At 54.1% G+C, this 19,020-nt stretch overlaps 1 protein-coding gene across 5 annotated transcripts in view; it reads left to right on the plus strand.

Moving 5' to 3' along the window:
• The first annotated feature begins 299 nt into the window (after positions 1 to 299).
• MSI1 (musashi RNA binding protein 1) overlaps positions 300 to 19,020 on the plus strand; it is a 31,004-nt gene continuing 12,283 nt past the window's right edge. For 2 of the 5 annotated variants that reach the window (XM_074844482.1, XM_074844483.1), the window contains exons 1-7: positions 300 to 517; positions 765 to 805; positions 936 to 1,017; positions 1,131 to 1,215; positions 5,962 to 6,003; positions 7,756 to 7,848; positions 18,592 to 18,640. In XM_074844482.1, coding sequence (XP_074700583.1) covers positions 459 to 517; positions 765 to 805; positions 936 to 1,017; positions 1,131 to 1,215; positions 5,962 to 6,003; positions 7,756 to 7,848; positions 18,592 to 18,640 — 451 coding nt within the window. In that variant the 5' untranslated portion in view covers positions 300 to 458. Of the gene's footprint in view, positions 518 to 764; positions 806 to 935; positions 1,018 to 1,130; positions 1,216 to 4,903; positions 5,302 to 5,396; positions 5,561 to 5,653; positions 5,836 to 5,961; positions 6,004 to 7,755; positions 7,849 to 18,591; positions 18,641 to 19,020 lie in introns of those variants that run through there. The other 3 variants (XM_074844484.1, XM_074844485.1, XM_074844486.1) reach the window with 3 other exon arrangements.

Here is a 19,020-nt window from a genome sequence, read left to right on the forward strand (position 1 = left end):
GGTGGCTAGGGTCCCCGGGGTCCGCCGCGGCGAGCTCCAGCGCACCGGGTCAGGCCTGGCTCCGCCGCGGCGGGGCTGAGCCCGCCGCCCTTTGTCCGCCGCCCCGGGGCAGGTGCGGGCGGCGCGGCCGGGGACAAAGCGACCGCGAGCTCCCGGGGCCGCTCCCGCCGCCGCCGTGCCCGGGGTCGGGCGCGCTCCCCCAGCGCGGTGCGGGCGCGGCTCCCGGCGCTCGGCCCCGGCGCCGCCGGCGGGTTTTATGCGCAGGGCGGCCGGCGGGCCGGCGGGGGTGGGAGGAGCCGGGCAGGTTGTGCCCGCCGGGCCCTCCTCCCTCGCTCCCTCCCCGCCCGGCGGAGAGGGGTCGGGGGAGGGGGCAGCATGGCCTGTCCGTCCGGCCCCTTTTCCAGCGCTCATCTGCCCCGGGAGTGCGGCGCCGCTCCTCGCAGGGAGAAGAGGTCCGAATGGAGACAGACGGCAGCCAGCCCGGCCTCGCCTCCCCGGACTCCCCGCACGACCCCTGGTACCGCCGCGGCGGCCGCCACCGGCCGCCCCCCACCCCCCCCGCCCCCCTTTTCCCGGCCGCCCCCTCCCCCCGGCCCCAGCCGCCCGGCCCGGGCAGGCGCGGCGGCGGCGGCGGTGCCGCTGCCAACATGGCCGATCCGCGCCCTCCCCTCCCCGCCCGGCCCCGCCGCCGCCGCCGCCACCCCCGCGGGGCGCCGCGGCCCCCCGGCGCGGCCCCGCTCACGGCTCTCTCCTTCCTCCCGCAGCAAAATGTTCATCGGGGGCCTGAGCTGGCAGACCACGCAAGGTGAGCGCCGCGGCGGCCCCGCACCTGCCGCCGGGGCCGGGGGTGGCGGGGCCGGGGCCGGGGCCGAGCCCGGCGGGGGCGGCGGGGCCGGGCCGGGCTGGGACACCCACGGTGGGCGCTGTGCTTGCAGAGGGCTTGCGGGAGTACTTCAGCCAGTTCGGCGAGGTGAAGGAGTGCCTGGTGATGCGGGACCCGCTGACAAAGAGATCCAGGTGAGAGGCCGGGCCCGCGCCTCCCTTCGCCCCCGCCGCGGCCCGGCCGCCACTTTAACCAACTTTCTCTCTTCTCTCCGCATCCCCTCTCCTGCCCGGGCTGCGGGGCTCAGGGGCTTCGGGTTCGTCACGTTCATGGACCAGGCTGGCGTCGACAAGGTCCTGGCCCAATCCAGACATGAACTGGACTCCAAGACGGTGAGATGACTTCTCTCATCTCAGGGGTGCATTTGCCAGCGGAGCGGCTGTGCTCGGAGCAGCCGTCGATTGCGGTGTTTGATTTCCAGTTAGAGGTTGTAAACTATCGATTCCCGATACGGATCGATCGGCCCTTTCTCCGCCCCTCTCACCGGCGGGTAGCTTAGCTGCCGCCCGAGCGCCGGGCTCGCCGTCGACCCGTGGCCGATGTCCTGGCGTGGGTCTGTAGATCCTGGTGATGGTTTTCCTCCCACCCAGCGGTCGTAAGGCTGCTCTGAGGAGTGACTGTGACCCTCTCGGAGCTGGGACACCTGAGCGCGTTTGGGGCGAGGATTCACATCGGGAAACGGATGTGGCTGCATTTGAGGAGAGGGCAGCTGCCCCTTCCCCCCCCCCCCCCCCCGTGTGCTGCCCAGCACTGCTCCCTCCCCAGGGGTGCTGTTCCCAGCGCCCAGGCCCCGCTTCCCCTGGCCACGGTGGCCTGCGCCCTCCCCTCGGTGGAGAGCCGTCGTGCTGTGCACCCCACAGACTCTCCCGTGGTTTCCCCAGGCGAAGTTTTTGTAACGGTCATGGAGGTTCAAGACTTTATTGTCTCTGAGCGTGGCCAGCACCCGCCCATGTGGGCCACCACTGGCCTCTTGGAGCGGCCGTGGCCCCAGCCCTCTCTCTGCAAGCGGGAGCTGATTAGGAGCCCCAGCTGGGCCAGCAGAAAGGTTTTGGTGACTCCCTGGGTCTCTGTCGTATCGTGCCCGGTCCTGCCTTGCAAATCTGTGGAGCTCAGGAGATGTGCGGGCTGTTTCGGGGGGTGGGGGTGAGGTGTCTGAGTGGGAGGTCCCTTCTCTTTAGTTTTAGTGACTTGCCTTCCCCTGAATTCCTTTTCCTTATTGCTGCCCTGGGGTGAAGGTGAGGGTAGGGATGGGGGAGCAACGGGGGCTGCGTGGGGGTGGCATAGTGAGGGGAGATGTTCTGGCTCCGGGCACGGGCTGCTGAGGAGTCCAAACGTGCAACTTTATTTCTTCCAGCGCGTGGCTCGGGCGTCCTAGCTTTTATCTTGGCAGAAGGGAGAGGGCGGGAGAGTGAGACCCCCTTTCTTAGGGTTTACGGCGTGAGTTGCAGCGAGATTTATGTCTGTTCCTGTTTAACTGCCTGGATCGCTCCCTTTGATGTGCACAGGTCCTTCCTCCCCACGGGAGCTCCCGGTTAAACCTACCCCAGCCTTCCTGGTCAAGGCTGGGTCCCCAGGACTCCCAGCCCTCCTCCTTTCAGGAGTGATGTAAAGTGAGTTTTGCTCTGGGGGAGGGTTACGGTAAAGTCTTCTGAGGCGGGCCCAGGGCTTTCTTTTTTCTCTTTTTTTTTTTTTTTACTAGCCTGTGTAAACACGGTGTCTGCTCAGCTAGTCCCATCATGAGTCTGTGGGCTGGCATAGACCCCTCTTGGAAAGACAAGTGATGGGTGTCTGTTGTAGCACTAATCCCGAAAGCGTTTTGGGGCTAGGAGCGAGCTGGAACCCACGATCTCCATTTTTCTCCCCGAAGCACCGCTGCTGCCTGTGCGAAGCCGCCCTGCAGCCCACCGTGTGGCCCGCGAGGGCGGGGAGGGACGGGCAGGGCAGGGGCGGACGGGTGGGCGCTGCGGGAGAACAGAAGGGCCTCGTGGCACAGGGCGCGTGGGGACCGGCCAGCCATTGAAATTCCCGGCTGCATCTGCTCCGCTCGCCCCGCTGGCGCGGCAGAGAGAATGGGGGCAGTTTCACCAGGGCCCTTCCTTTGTTAGGAACTTTGATCCTCTCCCCCCTTCCTTTTTATTTTTTATTTAGCGCGGTTTTCAGCTGGGTCAGATGTTTTGGGGTGTTTTGCCTGGTGAGAGGTTGGTCTTGTGGTACTGCATGGAGCTTCCGTATGCTTTTTCCCTGCCGAGCTTGAAAGGCTCTGCTGTGAGTCATGGGTTAAATGACACAAACTCATCTGAATCCTAATTTAGGGGTTTATGAAACTTTGCAGGAAAAGGCCCGGTGTCCTGAAAGGACAGCCTTCTCTTGAGGCTCGGTGTCTCCTGGCAAGCAGCACTTGATAGACAGTGTCTGCCCAACTTGTTGCTTCATTGTTTTCCGATTCTTCCTACCCTAACGAGGGCTGTTGGCCCGATTCTCCGGGGGAAACCTTGTGCTTTTCAGACTCCTCTTTGTTTACAAGCTAGATAGCAGCAGCCTACAGGGTTATTTATGAAAATGCTTGATATGAGAATTGGCTTTGCAGTCTCAAGGTAAAAGATTCGCGTGACTTTGTAAAGCTGCAGCTGGCCCCTGCCTTGAGCTTCTTTATGCACTCTGGAAATTGTGGGCTTGGTGGTGCTGGGTTGCCCTGTTGTTTCTTTGTTGCTGTTACCGAGTTTTTGCTGGGTTTGTCTTTTGTGGCAGAGGGAGCGATCTGTGGCTCTCAGGCAGCGCAGACCAACGGAGCAAAGGTAGCTGTGGAGGTGCGATGAATGAACAAACCCAGTCCTGAGGTCTTGTGGGGCCTCCTGCCCTCCCCCTGCTTTGGGGCACCGCTACCAGTCAGGTTAACGCAGGAGTTACATGACCTGAGCTATTAAATGGTGCCATAGGTGGCCTGAAGAGCGTTACTGAGGAGCCTGGCCGGCCCACTGGTCCACCTGCAACGTCAGTGGGATTCCTCATCCCCAAAGCCTTGCGGGGTGAAGTACAAGCGGTTTGTGCTCAAGTGACTTCCACTGACTGCAGCCTGATCTCGGGTTTTTGGGTTTTTTGGATACAATCTGAGCAGTTCTGAATGCTCTTACTCTTAGCAGATTTCTATCTAGGTTTGAAAAAGGATCCATTACGTCAGTGGGTGACACTGAAACACAACTCCTCCAGGGCTATTTGTTTTAACACCAGAAATGAGGGAATAAGGTACCAGTGCTTTTGCTTTAATTAGAAAGACTCCAGCCACCAAGGAGCAGTCCAGTTCGAGTAACTTGAGTCCGGCACTGAACTCGCTCCTCTCCGCGTGTTCCCAGGGCTGCCCCTGCAGTCGGTCGCCCCGGCCTCCCTCTACCTGCAACAATAGCTGGTTGTGCAGAAGAATTTGTGAAATGACTGCCTGCTCCCTCCAGCCAGGAGGACACGTTATCTCTGCCCAGTTGATCACACTCAGGGTAATGAGAAAATGAGGCTGAGCTTAGCATTGCTGAGTATGAAAGCATCTTCTTGGCAGGAGCTGAATGACACTGGCTGAGAAGTAAAAGACAGTAGATTATTGTTTTTGCTTATTATCTGCCATCAACCTCCTGGTCTCCTGCCGTCCCCTGTCCTCAGAATTCGCTGTGGGTGTCTGCACTAGCCAGGAAGCGGTGGGGGTGTGTGTATGTGTGTGTGGGGTGGGGAGGGACAGTTCAGATGCCCCAGGGAGGCACCGGAGGGTATGCAGGGTATGCTAATCTGCCAGCTCTTGGAGCTTGGGGAGGGAGGTTTATTTTTGAGTTTATTTGTGCTCTTCACTTTTGCCTCTGTTTACTTACGTGCTGAGTTTATTTATGTTGTAGGCTGTGAGTCAGGATGGAGGTGGGGAAGGCAGGGAGAGAAGCTGGTGGAAGGGCGCAGGGAGGCCAAGCTCCGGGGCTGTGTGACAAGTGAAAGGATGCGGGACGGGAGGGCGGCCAGGCTGGAAAGCTGAACAAAGCAGTGAGAGGAGCTGGAGAAACACAGCTTCCTTTTGGGCTGTTTGAGCTGCCAGGCTGATGGGATGATGGTCCGAGCTGCCCTCCCAGCTGCAGCCTGTCCAAGTGCGGGGATGAGCCAGACCTGCCTTTACCACAGGTCTTTGTAAGCTGATTTGTAGGTCTGGATCATCCCCGATGTGATGTAACTTTACAGGAGTTGCTGTAAAACCAGGCTATAAAGAAAGAGGTGGTGGCTGAGGAGAAGAGGAGGCTTCGTGGGCGTTTGGCTTGCAGCTGCATTAGTGTTGTCCCGGCTTTTGTGGTGGTGTGAGGCCAACGCCGGCACGTGCTCATCCGTGCTGAGCCCAGCAGAACGTGCGGCACCTGGATGGCGGCGTGGGGACCGGCAGCTCCGGCCGGCGGCAGGTTTATAGAGAAGCTGAACAGGCACAATGGAGGGCTCAGCCTGCGGAGGGGAGGCATCACGTCATTGTGTGCAGCGCAGCCGGGGGAGAGGGGCAGCACGCTGCCCTGCAGCCACAGTCTCTGCAGCCTGTGGGGCTTTGGACTCCTCGGTTTAATTCGTGCCGTCCTGTCTGCTCTTTTATTTCTTCACCCTGTGTTTTGTGGGATGAAATGTTTGGCTTTTTGTGCGCTGCCTCTTTTCTGTCCTGTTACTACCTAGGTGAGCTCTATTTGTAGGTAAAGTGGAGAGAGAGAGCAAAAAGGCAAAAGAAACCACTTTTAATGTGAGGCTGGTGATGCAGGGCACCCAGGGGCAGGCCGAGTGGGAGGGTGCAGCCGAGCCTGTTAATCCCAGCATGTGATGGGCTCTCGGGTGCGTCTGGCCAGTGCTCAGCCGGAGACAGACCACTGCATGCTGGGACTTGTAGTCTCCCTGGATTACACCTTACCAAGAGGGAAAGATGTCTGCAGCCAGCTTCATTTTATGCACCTCAGGTAGATTCTTTGGGTTTTTAGCAAGGTGCCATGTGGGCAGACACAGCCGTGCGCATGGAGGAAACCCTGCGTCTGTAAATAGGCAGCAAAAGCATGTTCACCTGTTCTTCCCCCCATCTCTTTCAGATTGACCCGAAGGTAGCGTTCCCCCGCCGAGCTCAGCCCAAGGTAAGCACTGCGGGCAGCCCTTGCCACCCCAAAGGGTGAAATTCATGGTGGTGAATCCTGTCCCTCCGTGCGAGGTTGCCAGTGCACGCAACAGAGTCGCGCCCTGGGGTTTGCTCGGGACTCACCTGGAGCGGGAGCTGCGGTGCTGCACCGCTGGCGTGGTGTAACGCGCTGTGCTGCGGTGCGCTGCTGTCGGGCTTGCAGTACGGCGTTGGGGGTTTGCGTGGCACTGGAGGAACCAGGAGGCTCCTCGGTTTTACTTTAGGATGCACTAGTTAGAGCTGGTGAAATAAATGCTGCCCGGGTGAACTTAGTCCTTCCAAGGTTGCAGCTTGTGTCTGGAAGTTTCAGGCCTCGGGAGATGGAGAACAGCTCCATGCTGCCATGTGATACAGGTGGAAAGAGGGTCGTGTGTGTGCACATGTGTGTGTACGAATAGGTGTACGGCAGGGAGGGGGAGAAGGATTTAATTTTGTGAAATGCCCTTGTGTGCTTCAGCACTGGAAAAGGCAGAAGGAGGTTGGTGTTGGACCTTATCTACAAGGCTCTGGCACCGAAATGCGCAGTTGCAGGAACTTTTTCCAGGTGTGCAACTAGAAACTTTTAACTTGAGGAGCCAGCAGCAGGCTGGAGAATGCCTTTAGGCTTTGGGTCTCCCTTCAACTTTTCTCTTGGATGGGAATTTTAAAGTTTAGAGTCTTGATTCCAAGTGCTGCCATGGGAGAAGGAGCTGGGGAGAAGCAGTGTCGAGAAGCAGAGAGGGAAGAAGGACTGGTGCCGCGAGGGAAGTAAGGGGGATCAGGCACTGGGAACAATTGGTGAGCAGGTATCCCAAGTAACTGGAGCCAGGAAGCACATGGTAGGAATTGGGTTAATTCCATTAAGCAGTTTGGTGACAGAAGGTGCTTTAGTGTTAGAACGGGCTGCTCTCCAAGCCAGGGAATTGCTGCGGATTAGCCCTATGCTCCTTGGGGTAATTAGGACCATGTGTTCCTCTGAGAGCAGGGGTGTAGCCAAGCAGCTAAAGGGAGGATGCAGCTGGAGAGCCGGTTCAAAGGATGTCGGTGTGCCTCAGCCTGGCAGCAATGGCCCCTCTCAGGGTAGTTAGTTTTCTTCCTTGGTGCAGCTGCGTGAGTGACAAGTGGCAGAGGGATATTCTCTTTGCCGTCTTGCAAAGGCAAAAGAGATTTAACTGGGAGTTGACTGGGCTCCGTTTAAGGGACTGGTGAATGGGTGCAAAATGAGGCTTATTCCATGCAAGACTGGATGCTTTGCAATTTGTGAGTTAGGAGGGCGAAGCCTGGGAGCCTACCTGCGCTGACAGGCCTCCTGCCTGTCTTTCTGCTCTGGGAAGCAGAGCCGGCATCTCTGGGGGAGCCTGGAGGAGGCCGGCTGTGCAACGCGGCGGGGCTGCTGGAAGAGCTGGAGGGGCAGGGAGGGGACAGTCATGGCCCAGGCCTTCGGGGGAACGGCAGCAGGTTTGCGAGGGGAGAGGCTGGTAATGTGCTGTCCAAGGAGGAGGTGGTGGCTGGGCACTGCGAGCACTATGAGGTGGTGTGAGGGCAAGAGCGTAAACTGGGGTCCGGCGTGGAACCAGCCATGTTTGGCCAGAGGGCTTTGAGAAGGTGGAAGCTCAGCTGCAGTGAAGGGGCAGGCACTTCCTGGCAGCAGAGGGGAGTTAGTGGCCTTTTGAGTCTCATTCTCTGCTCGCTCTGGGTTTATTCGGTGAATTCCTGTCCTTCCCTTTTCCAGATGGTGACCCGAACGAAGAAGATATTTGTGGGTGGTCTGTCTGTGAACACTACTGTGGAGGATGTGAAACAATATTTCGAACAGTTTGGGAAGGTAAGTCTCTTGAGTGGTGTTGGATCAAAGCTGTTGCTTCTGGGGCAAAAAGGAGTTTTCTGAACTTCTGTGGAGGCGGGATTAGAAGCTTGTGAGTCTTTTGCACGGGGTTAAGTAGATTGAAGGTCAGTTACAGGCGCTGGGTAGCTGTAATGTCTTTGTAGGGGCTACAGCCAGTGACTCCTGCCCTGCAATGATATGAAACAAAGAGTTTGTGCTTGTTCCTGGAGTCGGTAGGACCTGTGCTCAGGGAAATGGTTTTCCAGTTTTTCCCTATCCAGAGGCCTCCTGTGGCCTGCAGATTTGCAGTTTGTTCAAACGCTGGAGGAAGGTTTATAGACACTCCTAACAGAGTGGCCACAGTATCAAACCTGTGATTTTTGGTCTGTTTCTAACTCGAAGCCTCATGATTGATGTTTCAGTAATACTTTATTAAAAATAAGCCTTTTGGTTGTGAAACTTCTCCTGCTGAGTCTTGGGCAAGTGGTGATGTTAGTTTTGAATGTTTGAAGAAAATTTGGCAGTACAGCTGTCCCTTGTGTTGGTCTGGCTCTTCTGTGCCAGCTGGTGGGTCAGGGAAGGGTGGGCTTCCGTGGATGGAAGTCACTTGTGCTGTTGTCTGTGAAAGCCAGGTGTGCAAATTGTGAGTTGGGACTGAATTGGAGATTAGAAGGGGGTTCAGTCTTGGCCTTTCAGCTGCGTTGGGAGGTTGTGAGCATCCCCAGGAGCAATCTCAGTAGTATTAGACTGAAGGATCCCAAGATTTTTCATGGGATTAGGAACTGAAGGGGATCATCGTACCCAAATGCTGAATGTGGTCACCTCTGGGGCAGGGCACTGTGACTGTTTCACAGTTGTTTGGTGGTGATGTGCATGGGATGATTACTGTTTGGGGCAAGAAGTGTTGGGTTCTGTAGCTGTTGGGACCTTCCTGCCCAGCTAGGGGAGCAGAACACAGTTTGGGTGGTAATCTGGCCAGGATGTTGCTGGTAGCATCATGGATGTGGAAGAAAGTACCATGGGAAGTGTAAAGTGTGAGGGATGAAGGCTTTGGTATTAATTTTCTTCTGAAAGGTCCTGCAAAAGGGTGATGTTATGTTAAGGCACATAACTGGTGAAAGGAAGGGCAGCTTTGTTACCAGCTTTGCCATATCATTGGAACTTCTGGGCAGAAAATTTGGAACAAGTGTTTGCTCAGTACCTTTGTTCAGCTTCTGAAGTCAAATCTGGATGTCCTGGGGTGCTGTCATGACTGCAAAGTGGGACTCGTATTTCTGTTCAATACGAAGAGAAAGTGGCAATAGCAAGAGTGGTCAGATATTCCCACGTTTGCTAGTTGTTAGCTCTGTGTGGTTTTATTTTCTATTAGAAATAGCGAATTCTGTTGTGCCCCCAAGAGGTTTTACATGGTGTCACTGAAGGTGTTGCCACTGAAGGTGTTGGTATCCATGTGTCTGTGTAGTCTGAAGGTTGTTAGTTTGACTTGCATGTGCTTCTCCGCTGCTGATGGATGCGTTTGATAGGGAAACAAAATGTCTTGGCCATAATCCCCTTTTAACCTTAACTGGACCTCTGTTAATTTGAAGAAGCAGCATGTCATGTAGTTTGTTGGTTTACAAGCATTTGCAGTTGCTCTAGTTTGAGAAGTACTTTCCAGTTCTTTCGGGGTGTTACGCTGTTACGTTCCTCTTGTTGAATGGTCATGTGCCGAAAGGTGTCCTGACGTCAGGAGACTGGCAAGAACTGGTTGTGTCAGATTGTTTTCGTGGGTCTGGGCAGAAAGGAGAGTTCTGCATAGCTTAGTGCAATTCATTTCCGAAGAACCAGCATCCCGGACAACATCCGGCACTCGAAATCTGCATGAGGCCAGTGCAGCTGGTCTCCTGGCTCTGGGGAGTGTCCATGGGGAGAGGTCAGGGCTGGTCAGATTGACTCTCTGGTTTTGGGGCAGTTTTCTGACTTGTCTGGCCATTTCATCTGAGGAGAGACTCCTCAGAGCTCTTGTATAAAGCATCTCTCCTGGCCTTCCAGGCTAAGCCTCACATTCACTGGAGGCCAGGAGAAGTGATTCCTGAGAAATGATCTCCATTTGGTAGCTCCGTGTGGCTGCTGTGCAGGATCAGTGAGAAAGCGTGTTTCAGAGGAAAACCTCCGTCGCCATCAGCTCTGGGGTTCTGAGCTCTGAATGCACTGCTCTGTCATTTGTAGGGCTAAGAAGAGCCTGTTGCCTTCAATTTGAGATGTGACTCATGGAGAACATGATTTTGGTACATAGGCTCTTTTGGTGTTTGTTTATGATACTCTGGGGCCTTCTAGCTGTTGGAGGTCTCCTAGGATCCCTTCGTTAGAGGGACTCTCGGCACCTGACTCTGTGGTCTTCATCTCCTTGATTTATGGCGTGTAGATGAGAGGAGGTGGAGCTTCAAGTTGTGTTATCCTCATCTTGGAAAGCCTGTCTGAAAAAATATTTTCTATGTCATTTGGGCCAGAACTACTTCTGGAATTGGATTGGGACTGTCTGAAAAGCAGTTGTTAAGGATGCCCTTTTCAAAGCATTTCCATGGAGGATTTACCCTCTGAGGAAATGGCTTTGTCTAGGTTCCCCCTTCTTCCAAGTGGCCCCACAGTTTTCTAGGATCTGACAGGAGAAAAATCACTCCTCTTTCCTCCTGCCTGTCCAGGGAGGCATGGGAGCACTTAGGATCTAGAGAGGAGAGAGTGGGGAGCACCAACTCATCCTGTCTTGGTTCCTCGAGATCAAGGTATGAGGTTCCTGGGGGAGATTTTTAGTCAGTCTTTGAGAATTCAGTGGCAAGCTCAGTTTGGATCTCAGCTTCAGGGAGAGATCACCCTCTGCTTTAGAGGACAAGGATGTACAGACTGCTGAATGGGTTTTGTGTGAAGGTTATCTTCTAGGTAACCCTCAGGCCGCAAGCCCAAGTGTGTGTTAGATTTGCCATCAAGGCCTTTAAATTACAATGGGTGCTTTTTGAAAAAAACATTTTAGTCCAGACAGAAGGCATGCACATGCTATAGGAATTATGAGAGGAAGTGCTATGGCTTGCAGTACAGAGGAGGTCAAATTAGATTATCATAATGTTCTCTCCAGTCCAAATCCATGAACTGCACTTCACAAGTCTACCAAGGTAGCTAGTGTCGGTGCATCTCAGGTCAGAAGCAACGCACCTCGTGTGTCCATTGGCAGTTTGGGCTAGAGATGAAATAGTTTCCCATTTCATAAAACAAAATGCCCAAGTCTGATTTTTTCCATTTTGGCATTTCTGCTTACTCTCCTATTTTTGTTTTGTTTTGTTCTCTTTCCTTGCTGTGTCTAAAATCTTCTCTCAGCTTTGTAAAATGGAAGTGGCAAAAGAGAAATGAAAATGTGTGAGGAGGAAATCCATGAGTATTACTTAGGGATGAAGGAAGAAAGGGAGAAGCTGGCACCCCAGTTCTTCATATCAAAATACTTGGTTTTAACAGACACAAAAGGTGAAGCTTCAAAGAGGATCCCAAATACAATGTGAGTTTCTCTGCTTGGAAGAAGGATTACTTAATTTTTTTTTTTCTTCCAAAACTGAATGAAAAATATGGGCTGCTGTTTTCCTGAGGAAGAAAATACAAAGGTTTTTTTCTTAGTACAATGAGAGAGCCTGAGAAGTGCTCTCAAGCTGGCTATGGTTTGTCAGGTGCAGCTGCTAGGGCTTTGAATATAGTGGGATCTCTAGGAAACACTTCTGGCTCCAAAATGCGAATCTCTCTGAGATGCAAGCTAAGGCCATGGACGTGCTTTCTAAAGGAGATTATTTTTTTAACTGTAGGACAAAAGTCCTGGAAAGATTTGCATTCACAGTATATGTAGCCAAGTATCTTGGCTTAAGTTGTATGGTGTTGGAGATCTTTAGACTGCATAAGGAAGTATTTCAACAGCCTCTCTAGATTCAGGCTACCACCCTCACTGAAACCTGAAACAGAAAGAGAGGAGGAAGGTATCTTGCACCTACCACCTCAGGCATACCTAGTCCTCTGTCTAGTTCAGCATGTATGAGGATGCCTCAAGAGGAGCTCGAGTCCCAGCTTCCTCCTTTTCTACTGCAACCTGTGGGAACATTTTGTTCTGTATTATTTTTTCTGGGGAAAAGGGACTGTCCATTAGACTAATTTATTTGGACCATTGGGTCTCTGATCTTGTAGGCAAGGTTATTTGTTTCAAATCATAACTGAAAAAACTCAGATCATCTTTCCTTTTCAAGGGTTGGTCTGATGAGGTTTGCGGTAGAGAAAGACAAATAAATTGAAAGATAGGACGCTCAGAACAAATAAGGTCTTTTTGTCATGAACTTATCTAAGCTGTGAAATCTTTGCCCCAGGATGTTGTTGGTGAAATTTGCATAGGCTCCGAAATGATTGGACAAATTCATGGAAGGTCTTTTAAATACACAGACACCCCTTTGAGTTCAGGAAATCCCCAATCACAAATGGCTTGGAAGATGAGGGAGTACTCTGGGGTCTATTGTAATATCCTTGCCTTGTCATTACGTTCTTCCAAAGGTGTCTGTTGTTGGTTGGTATCTTGGGGGGGGTCTTGGGCAAGGAGGACCTCTGCTCTAATCTTTTGTTTGTCATTAGGAAAAAAGTTGATCCTTTCAGAAACTAGAAATGCAGAGGTACTGGAAGAAATGGTGGCCAATTCAGGTGTTTGAACATGGTTTTCTTGTGTGCTTTTACATTTCGTGAAGCAGAAGTGCAAGAAATGTATTCACAATGACGTCTTTGCATGACTCACTAATCAGCTGTGGCTCCAAGGGTGCTTGAAAAGTGCTTAAAAACAGTCTGTGTCTCTCCCTGGGCCTGTAGGTGATCTGCGTATGTGGATGAGTCGGTCACGAAAGCTCAGCCTCTCTGTGAGGCAGATCGTGCCCAGAGAGAGATCTGCTCTCTAAAAATATCCTGGAAGCAGAGAAAAAAGATCTGCTGAGGTCTGAGGACGATTCTGACCTTTAGGCTGCCATCTAATACTCAGTCCAAATTCTGGACTGTTTGCCTGAGACAGGTTCTGAGATCTCACTTGGGCAATGACTCTAGTACTGTCCTGACCAAGAGAAAACCACCGTGTCTGAGGCGCTGGGTTTGATGAGGGTTTTCGTGTCTGTCACAAATGCATATTCATGTACACCTGCCAGAAAAACGGTGGGGTTGACTTGGGTATATGAAATGAGTTTTCCCTGCTGACTAATTGGAGAACCTTTAGATACTGATGGAGAATTACTTTAAAGGAAGACTTGTTCCTGTGCTTGCAGTGGGCATGATTTCCCTCACTTTGGATAGGGAGAATGTTAATTAATTAATCCTTAATCTGCCGCTCTCTGGAAATTTCAGGGATCAAAGCTACTTGTCAACCTGCTGTGGATTTCCAAACTGGATTTTGGATTTTCTTGCACAGATCAGAAGGAAATTTATGCAAATTCTCACGCGTAACATGGTTGCAACGAACAGATGGGGAGGGGAGGAGAAGGGGAATCTGATCACCTCTCTTGCGGCAGTAGGCAGTTTGGCTTGTGGTAACAATGCCTCTGGAACAAAGGGTTCTCTGTGCTCCGCATCTGGTAGGCAGATAGCCAAAAATGCTATAGCAGTAATGGTCATTCAGGTCTTCAGTGGTTCATTTGATATTTGCCAGGTGCCCGTGGCACAGTGCAAGAGCGGGCAGGAACACCTGGACAGGCTGTCCCACTCACCTGCGGCACGGAGCGGGCTCTGTCCCTTGGCTGAGTCTCATTCCCAGAGTTTTGAGAATGGCTCTGCAGAGTAGGGTAGGAAGGGTCCTCCCAGTGCTGTGCAGGTGCAGCACTCCTGCTCACCGAGTCAGGCTCTGGGTTGGTGCATCCTCCCTGGAATCGGCCTGTCCTGTTTGAGCAGCGGGGAGAACCTCGCAGGGTTGCCGATGCCCTCTCTTGACAGGGTGGCCGAGTGGTTTCTAGATTGTTTGGTTTATATTTCCCATGCTGAAGCCGTCTCGGCAGCTATTATTCTTCTGCCTGATTTTTCTACAACTATGTTGCCATGGTTGTAGGACCAGCCGAACCATCTTTAGTTGCTGTTTAGGTGGAAGATGCCTGTTTCTGCAAAACCTTTGCTTGAATATTTACAACTGTCTTCAAGATCTGCCCATGTGGAAGTGCATCCAACATTTCTCATCAAACTTGTGTTGGAAATTTTATTTATTTATTTATTTATTAATCTGTGTGAGGCTGCCATTGGCTTCTTTTGCAGACACCTATGACTGTCCCAGGAAGATTAAAAGATATTAGAGTGAGACTAAGCCATTGAAAAAAAGCAGGTCTTTTGGCCAAGGCCAGGTGGATTGTACTGCGTTCCATTTTGGTACGAAATGCCTTATAACTGCACCTGAATATTTTGGCCAGGTTGAGGGCTGCTTTGGTGGAGAGTCTCTTTCTGAAACCTGTGACTGTCACTTTCCCTCCCTGTCATCGCCACACTGCTCTCATCAAAACCAGGTGCTGGTTTGAGACGGGCCTGTCATTTCCTCTCAGGATGGTGCTGCTTGCTGCCTTCCTGCAGGAGGTCTCGGCAGTGGCAAATCCATGGAGGATTAGAACAGCTTCCTCCCCAGGGACAAACCTTTTTTCACTTTCTGAATGTGTTGCCTCCACTGAGCCAAAGCCTTTACCTTTCTTCCATTCCCATTTGGTTTTCAAAAGCTAGAGAGGGCCCCTGGAAACAGAACTGAGAGGAGATGGTGTTAGACAGCTTGGGTGTAAGGCTCAGGGGTGTGGTACTTACCCCTGAACTGCCAAGTACATGCCAGAGAAGTAGTCTCCTGTGGTAGGGTTCCTTGGGATGGATACACCTAGAGAGCAAGAGTCATTGCTCATGGGACCCCCCTCTTTTTTCCTTGATGTTTTTGACCCTCATGGCTAAACATGAGGAGAGACATCATTCCTCAGAATTAATAAACCTTGAACTTCTAACCTCAAATGTTGGGTAACTGCAGCTTGGACCAGCAAGTTAAAAAGTTCCCTGGGAAAGAGCCTTGACCACTAAGCTAAACAGTTTTCTAGTAAAGTGATCTGCTTCTTTGACTATGTTTAAAGAATTGAAACAAATATTTATTTAAGGGGGGGAGAGAGAATGAGGAGAAAGACACTTCACCCAGCAAAAAAGCCTTTGTTAAACTACAGTTATGACCATAGATTATTTCCACACCCTATTAAAAAATGAATTTAGGGGTTTCTGTAGCTCTTAAGTGCTATTTTCCACACACTTCTACATCCAGTTATTGGGTAGTTGACCTGTTTTGTCTCTGCCAACCATGGGGACTGGCTGGGGATGGCAACTCCATTCCTGCCCTGCTGGAGGGCCTAGACCCCCTCCGTGCCCCTGTTCCCGCCATCCCTGTGCCCCCGTCCTTTGCCTCACCGCACCCCTGGCTCCGCGTCCCCTCAGGCCCTCACAGCCCGCCCCAGCGCAGGCCGCTGCCTCCCTCGGGGAGGGGGGGTGAGGCAAGATGGCGGCCCGCCTGTCCCGCCAGCAGCGGCGCCGGGAGGGGAGGCGGCCGGTGCGGGCGGGGTGTCGCCCCAGACCCTTCCCCTGGCGGGGCGCAGCCCGTGCGCGCGGTGGCGGGGTCGGGCCGTGCCCCGCGTCCGTGCGAGGGCGCCGCCGCTGGCGGGGCGGGCGCGGCGGGGCGGCTTTGTGCGCGGCGCTAATCCGGGCGGCAGCTGCTATTGGCGGCCGCGTTGCCGTGGCGACGGCCCCGCCGGCGGCCGCCTTTGTTGGGGCCCGGCGCGGCCCGGCCGGGAAGGCCCCAGCGCGGCGGCGGGGAGGGGTGGGGAGTGTCGGTTCGCCGCCACAATAGCTGCCCGCTGGGGGCTGCCGCTCGTGCCTGGTTGTGGCTGCGGAGTCGGTGCGGGCCCGGCTTGCCCTCACGCTGGGCCCTGGGGCTGCCGGGGTCTGGCCTTTGGTGGGAGCCGGCCATGGTACCTCCATCCCCTCGGTGGCCAGCGCGTCGTGCCAGGGTCTGCCCGGGGCTGTGGGTAGTGCTGCGCCTCACCCCCGCGACCTGAGGCAGCTGGTTCCCATCCCCTCATCTGGCTGCAGGGGTGATGGCAAGAGCTAGGGGGGATCTGGGGGGCAGCCGGAGTGAGGCCTGACCCCACGGGCAGGGTGCTGGAAATGGCCGCTCCCTGTGGACACAGGTGAGGCCTTTCTCCCGGCTCTGCAGTGCGCTCCAGCCTGCAGCCTGGCCACTGGCCTTTGTAGGCTCCAGCACTGCCTTTGCATCCCCCCGGTTGCAGGGCCCTGCTTTACCTCATGGCACTGGCTGTGTGCTGAGACCTCCCAGCTCAGCTCACCCGTCACCTTGGAAGGAGATGAGAAGATGCTCATGTATAGGTTTTGTTGGCAATAAAAACCATCAGTTGTAGCCATATTCGGAGTTGAGGCCCTAGAGTTGAGTGGGGTGAGACTATTTCACGTATTATGTGTATATACACTTAGATCTCTATCTAAGATTTAGTTCATGGCAGGAAATGGGTTTCAAATAGCATATGTGTGTTATTGAAAATATTTTTTTGTAAGATGAGTACATTTTGGGGTGCTGGGTAGACACCTGATCTCCAAGCACCAGCAGAAACTTAGAAAAAAGCTCCGATGGAGAAAGGCTGTAGCTCTTTTCTCAGCGTACGGACTGTGGTTTGGGATGAAGCGATTGCACATCTCCCAGCTCAAGAGTGTTTGGCACTGCGGGAGTGCCCAGCCATTGCTGTGAGATGGTTTTGTGTGTGGATGCGTGCTGGGCTCTGCCACTTGCAGCTGCTCCCACTTTCCAGGCTCTGTGAAGAAGAGGTGGTTGCTGGGGCTGGTCGGACAGAGTAAATCAGCAGCTGGGTTGTGCTTGTCCCTGCTGGGTTTTTCTTTCTTGTGCCCATCTCTTACCATGATGGGTTTGTGGGTTCTAGCTACCCAAGTTGAAGTCTTCGGGAGTGGCTCTGCCACAGAGTGATGTTGACACAGCTTTCTCCCACAGTTTACTGGGGAGGAGGACAGCTATGTGCCCAGTCTTTCTGTGAACTGGATGGCAAAATGGATCTAGCTTAAAAAATGAACAAAAACATGCAGTAAAACCTCTTGAAATATTTTTAAGCCATGCAGGTTTCCCCCCAGCACGTCACAGTTGTGCTGGCACCGTGAAGGGCAATGGCGCAGGGGCAGGAGTGAGGGGTGATGGGGAATGGGAGCGTGGTGAGCTGCCGTCAGCCCCCAGCTCCCTGGCTGTGTCTTGGGAAGCTGCTGGGTTGCTTCAGGTCTGTGTGAGGTTGTACATCCCCTGTGGCTCCGGCTGGATGCCCGGCACGTTTCTCAGGTGTTTGTTGACTTGGCTGAGGGAGGCTGAGCCGTGACAGGAAGAGTGCAAGATGAGCAGGAGCCAAGTTGTCTGTTGTCAGCTGGCTCTTGCAGGGTGGATGTGTTGGACGAGCCCAAGGGCATCAGAGATGATCTCTGTCTGCTCATGATGGCACTGGAAATGTTAGCAAGGGCTCCTTCCATCCTCGTGGCACTGAGGTGGATCCGGGTATCCCCTGGGGGGCTGAGGCTAGGAGGCTTCTCCTTTCCCTGACTGGGCCTGTGGGCTCTCCACAAGCAAAGCCAGTGCCTGCCTGTGCCAGGGTACGGGCAGCGCTCTGCCCTCACCGGTGGGCTGTTCTGGAGAAGGCAGCAATGCAGATGCTTCCCGGGGACAAGGCAAGGGAGTAATCCTTCTGCGGAGTTGGGGGCACACGGGGCTCGCTGCTCGGGGAGCGGCTGTCTCACATGGAGGAGGAGGAGGAGGGCCAGGGCAGCTGCTGGCCGGAGACTGCTGCCTCCTCCCCTGAGCACTTGCACGTCCAGTTTCATAATCGGATTAAAGCGGTGGTATTAGAGAGGAGGGATGGGTCAGTGGGACAGGTTTACACTGGAGCTTACACGGAGGGGATTGAAGTGTATTTTTTAACCCTGCTCGGCCTGACCTGCGGAGCGGTGCAGATGCGTCTCTGCAAGGCAACACCCAGCGGGAAGGTGGGGGGAAAAGTGGCACCAGGCGGTGATGTGCTCGGAGGAGAGCAGCCCCAGGCCGGCTGGGGGATGGGATCCGGCCGCCCCTCCCCCCGGGAAGGCAGCCCTGCTCAGGCCTTGCAGTAAATTTGCTCTAATTACAGCCTCCAGCAGTGGGAAACCTCACTTAGAGGAAAGGCTCCTCTGGGGTGGGGGTGGGGGCGCTTCCCAGCTTTCCCAGGCAGGCTCTGTTGTCTGAGGCCTCCGCTTCCCCTGTCGCTGGGAGGCCCCTTATTCCTCTCCCCTCTCCAGCTTTGCTTCTCTCCCCCCGGTTAATTCTCCTCTCCTTTGAGGCCGGGATTTGGGAACAATGCCTTCCCTGCTCCTTGCCCCCCGGCTGGAGCCGCAGGCAAACAATTGGGGTCGCTTGCTGCCAGGGGCCGGGCCGAGGGGGCTCAGCTCAGCAGCACCTGCCCCGGGCTGGTGGGGAGACCGTGCTGGTTGTGGCTTGGGGAAAGTGCCTGGTGTGGTAGTTGATGTGTGTGTGTGTGTGTGTGTTTGCGCACATCCTTTTTCCTTCTTGGAGATAGATCTCCTCAGGTTTGGGGAGGCCTGGGAAGCTCTGCGTAAATGTGTCAGAGGATGCTCCTGGCAACAGCAATAATCTGATCAGAGCCCTTCTCTTTGCAGGTGGACGATGCGATGCTGATGTTCGACAAGACAACCAACCGACACCGAGGTGAGAGTGGTTTTCTGGCTGTAGGAGAGGGAACTGCAGAGGGTTTGCCTCCTGCCTTGCCTAGGGAGGGGTTAGTATCCCAGCAGCAGGGGATGCGGGTCGCAGCTGCTCTTTATCTTGCCTCCAGTCGCCCAATCCTTTTGCATCTGCATCCTTTACCAGCGTCCCTTGCAGCACAGAGAGCTTTTGTCCAGTGTGTTTCCTGTGCTGTAAACTCGCCGAGTTGCAGATATGTGAGAGGAGACGGCCCCCTCCCCTGCCCGCTTACCTCCGTGGCTCCAGCCCGCAGTGTGTGTCTTACCTTGTCCCGAGTAATCTGAGCTCCGGGAAAGCTGACACGAGAGCCTGAAGAGTGCCTGCTTCTCGCCCCTTCCTCGGCC

Source organism: Strix aluco, chromosome 18, assembly GCF_031877795.1.
Source record: "Strix aluco isolate bStrAlu1 chromosome 18, bStrAlu1.hap1, whole genome shotgun sequence".
Lineage (NCBI taxonomy): Eukaryota > Metazoa > Chordata > Aves > Strigiformes > Strigidae > Strix > Strix aluco.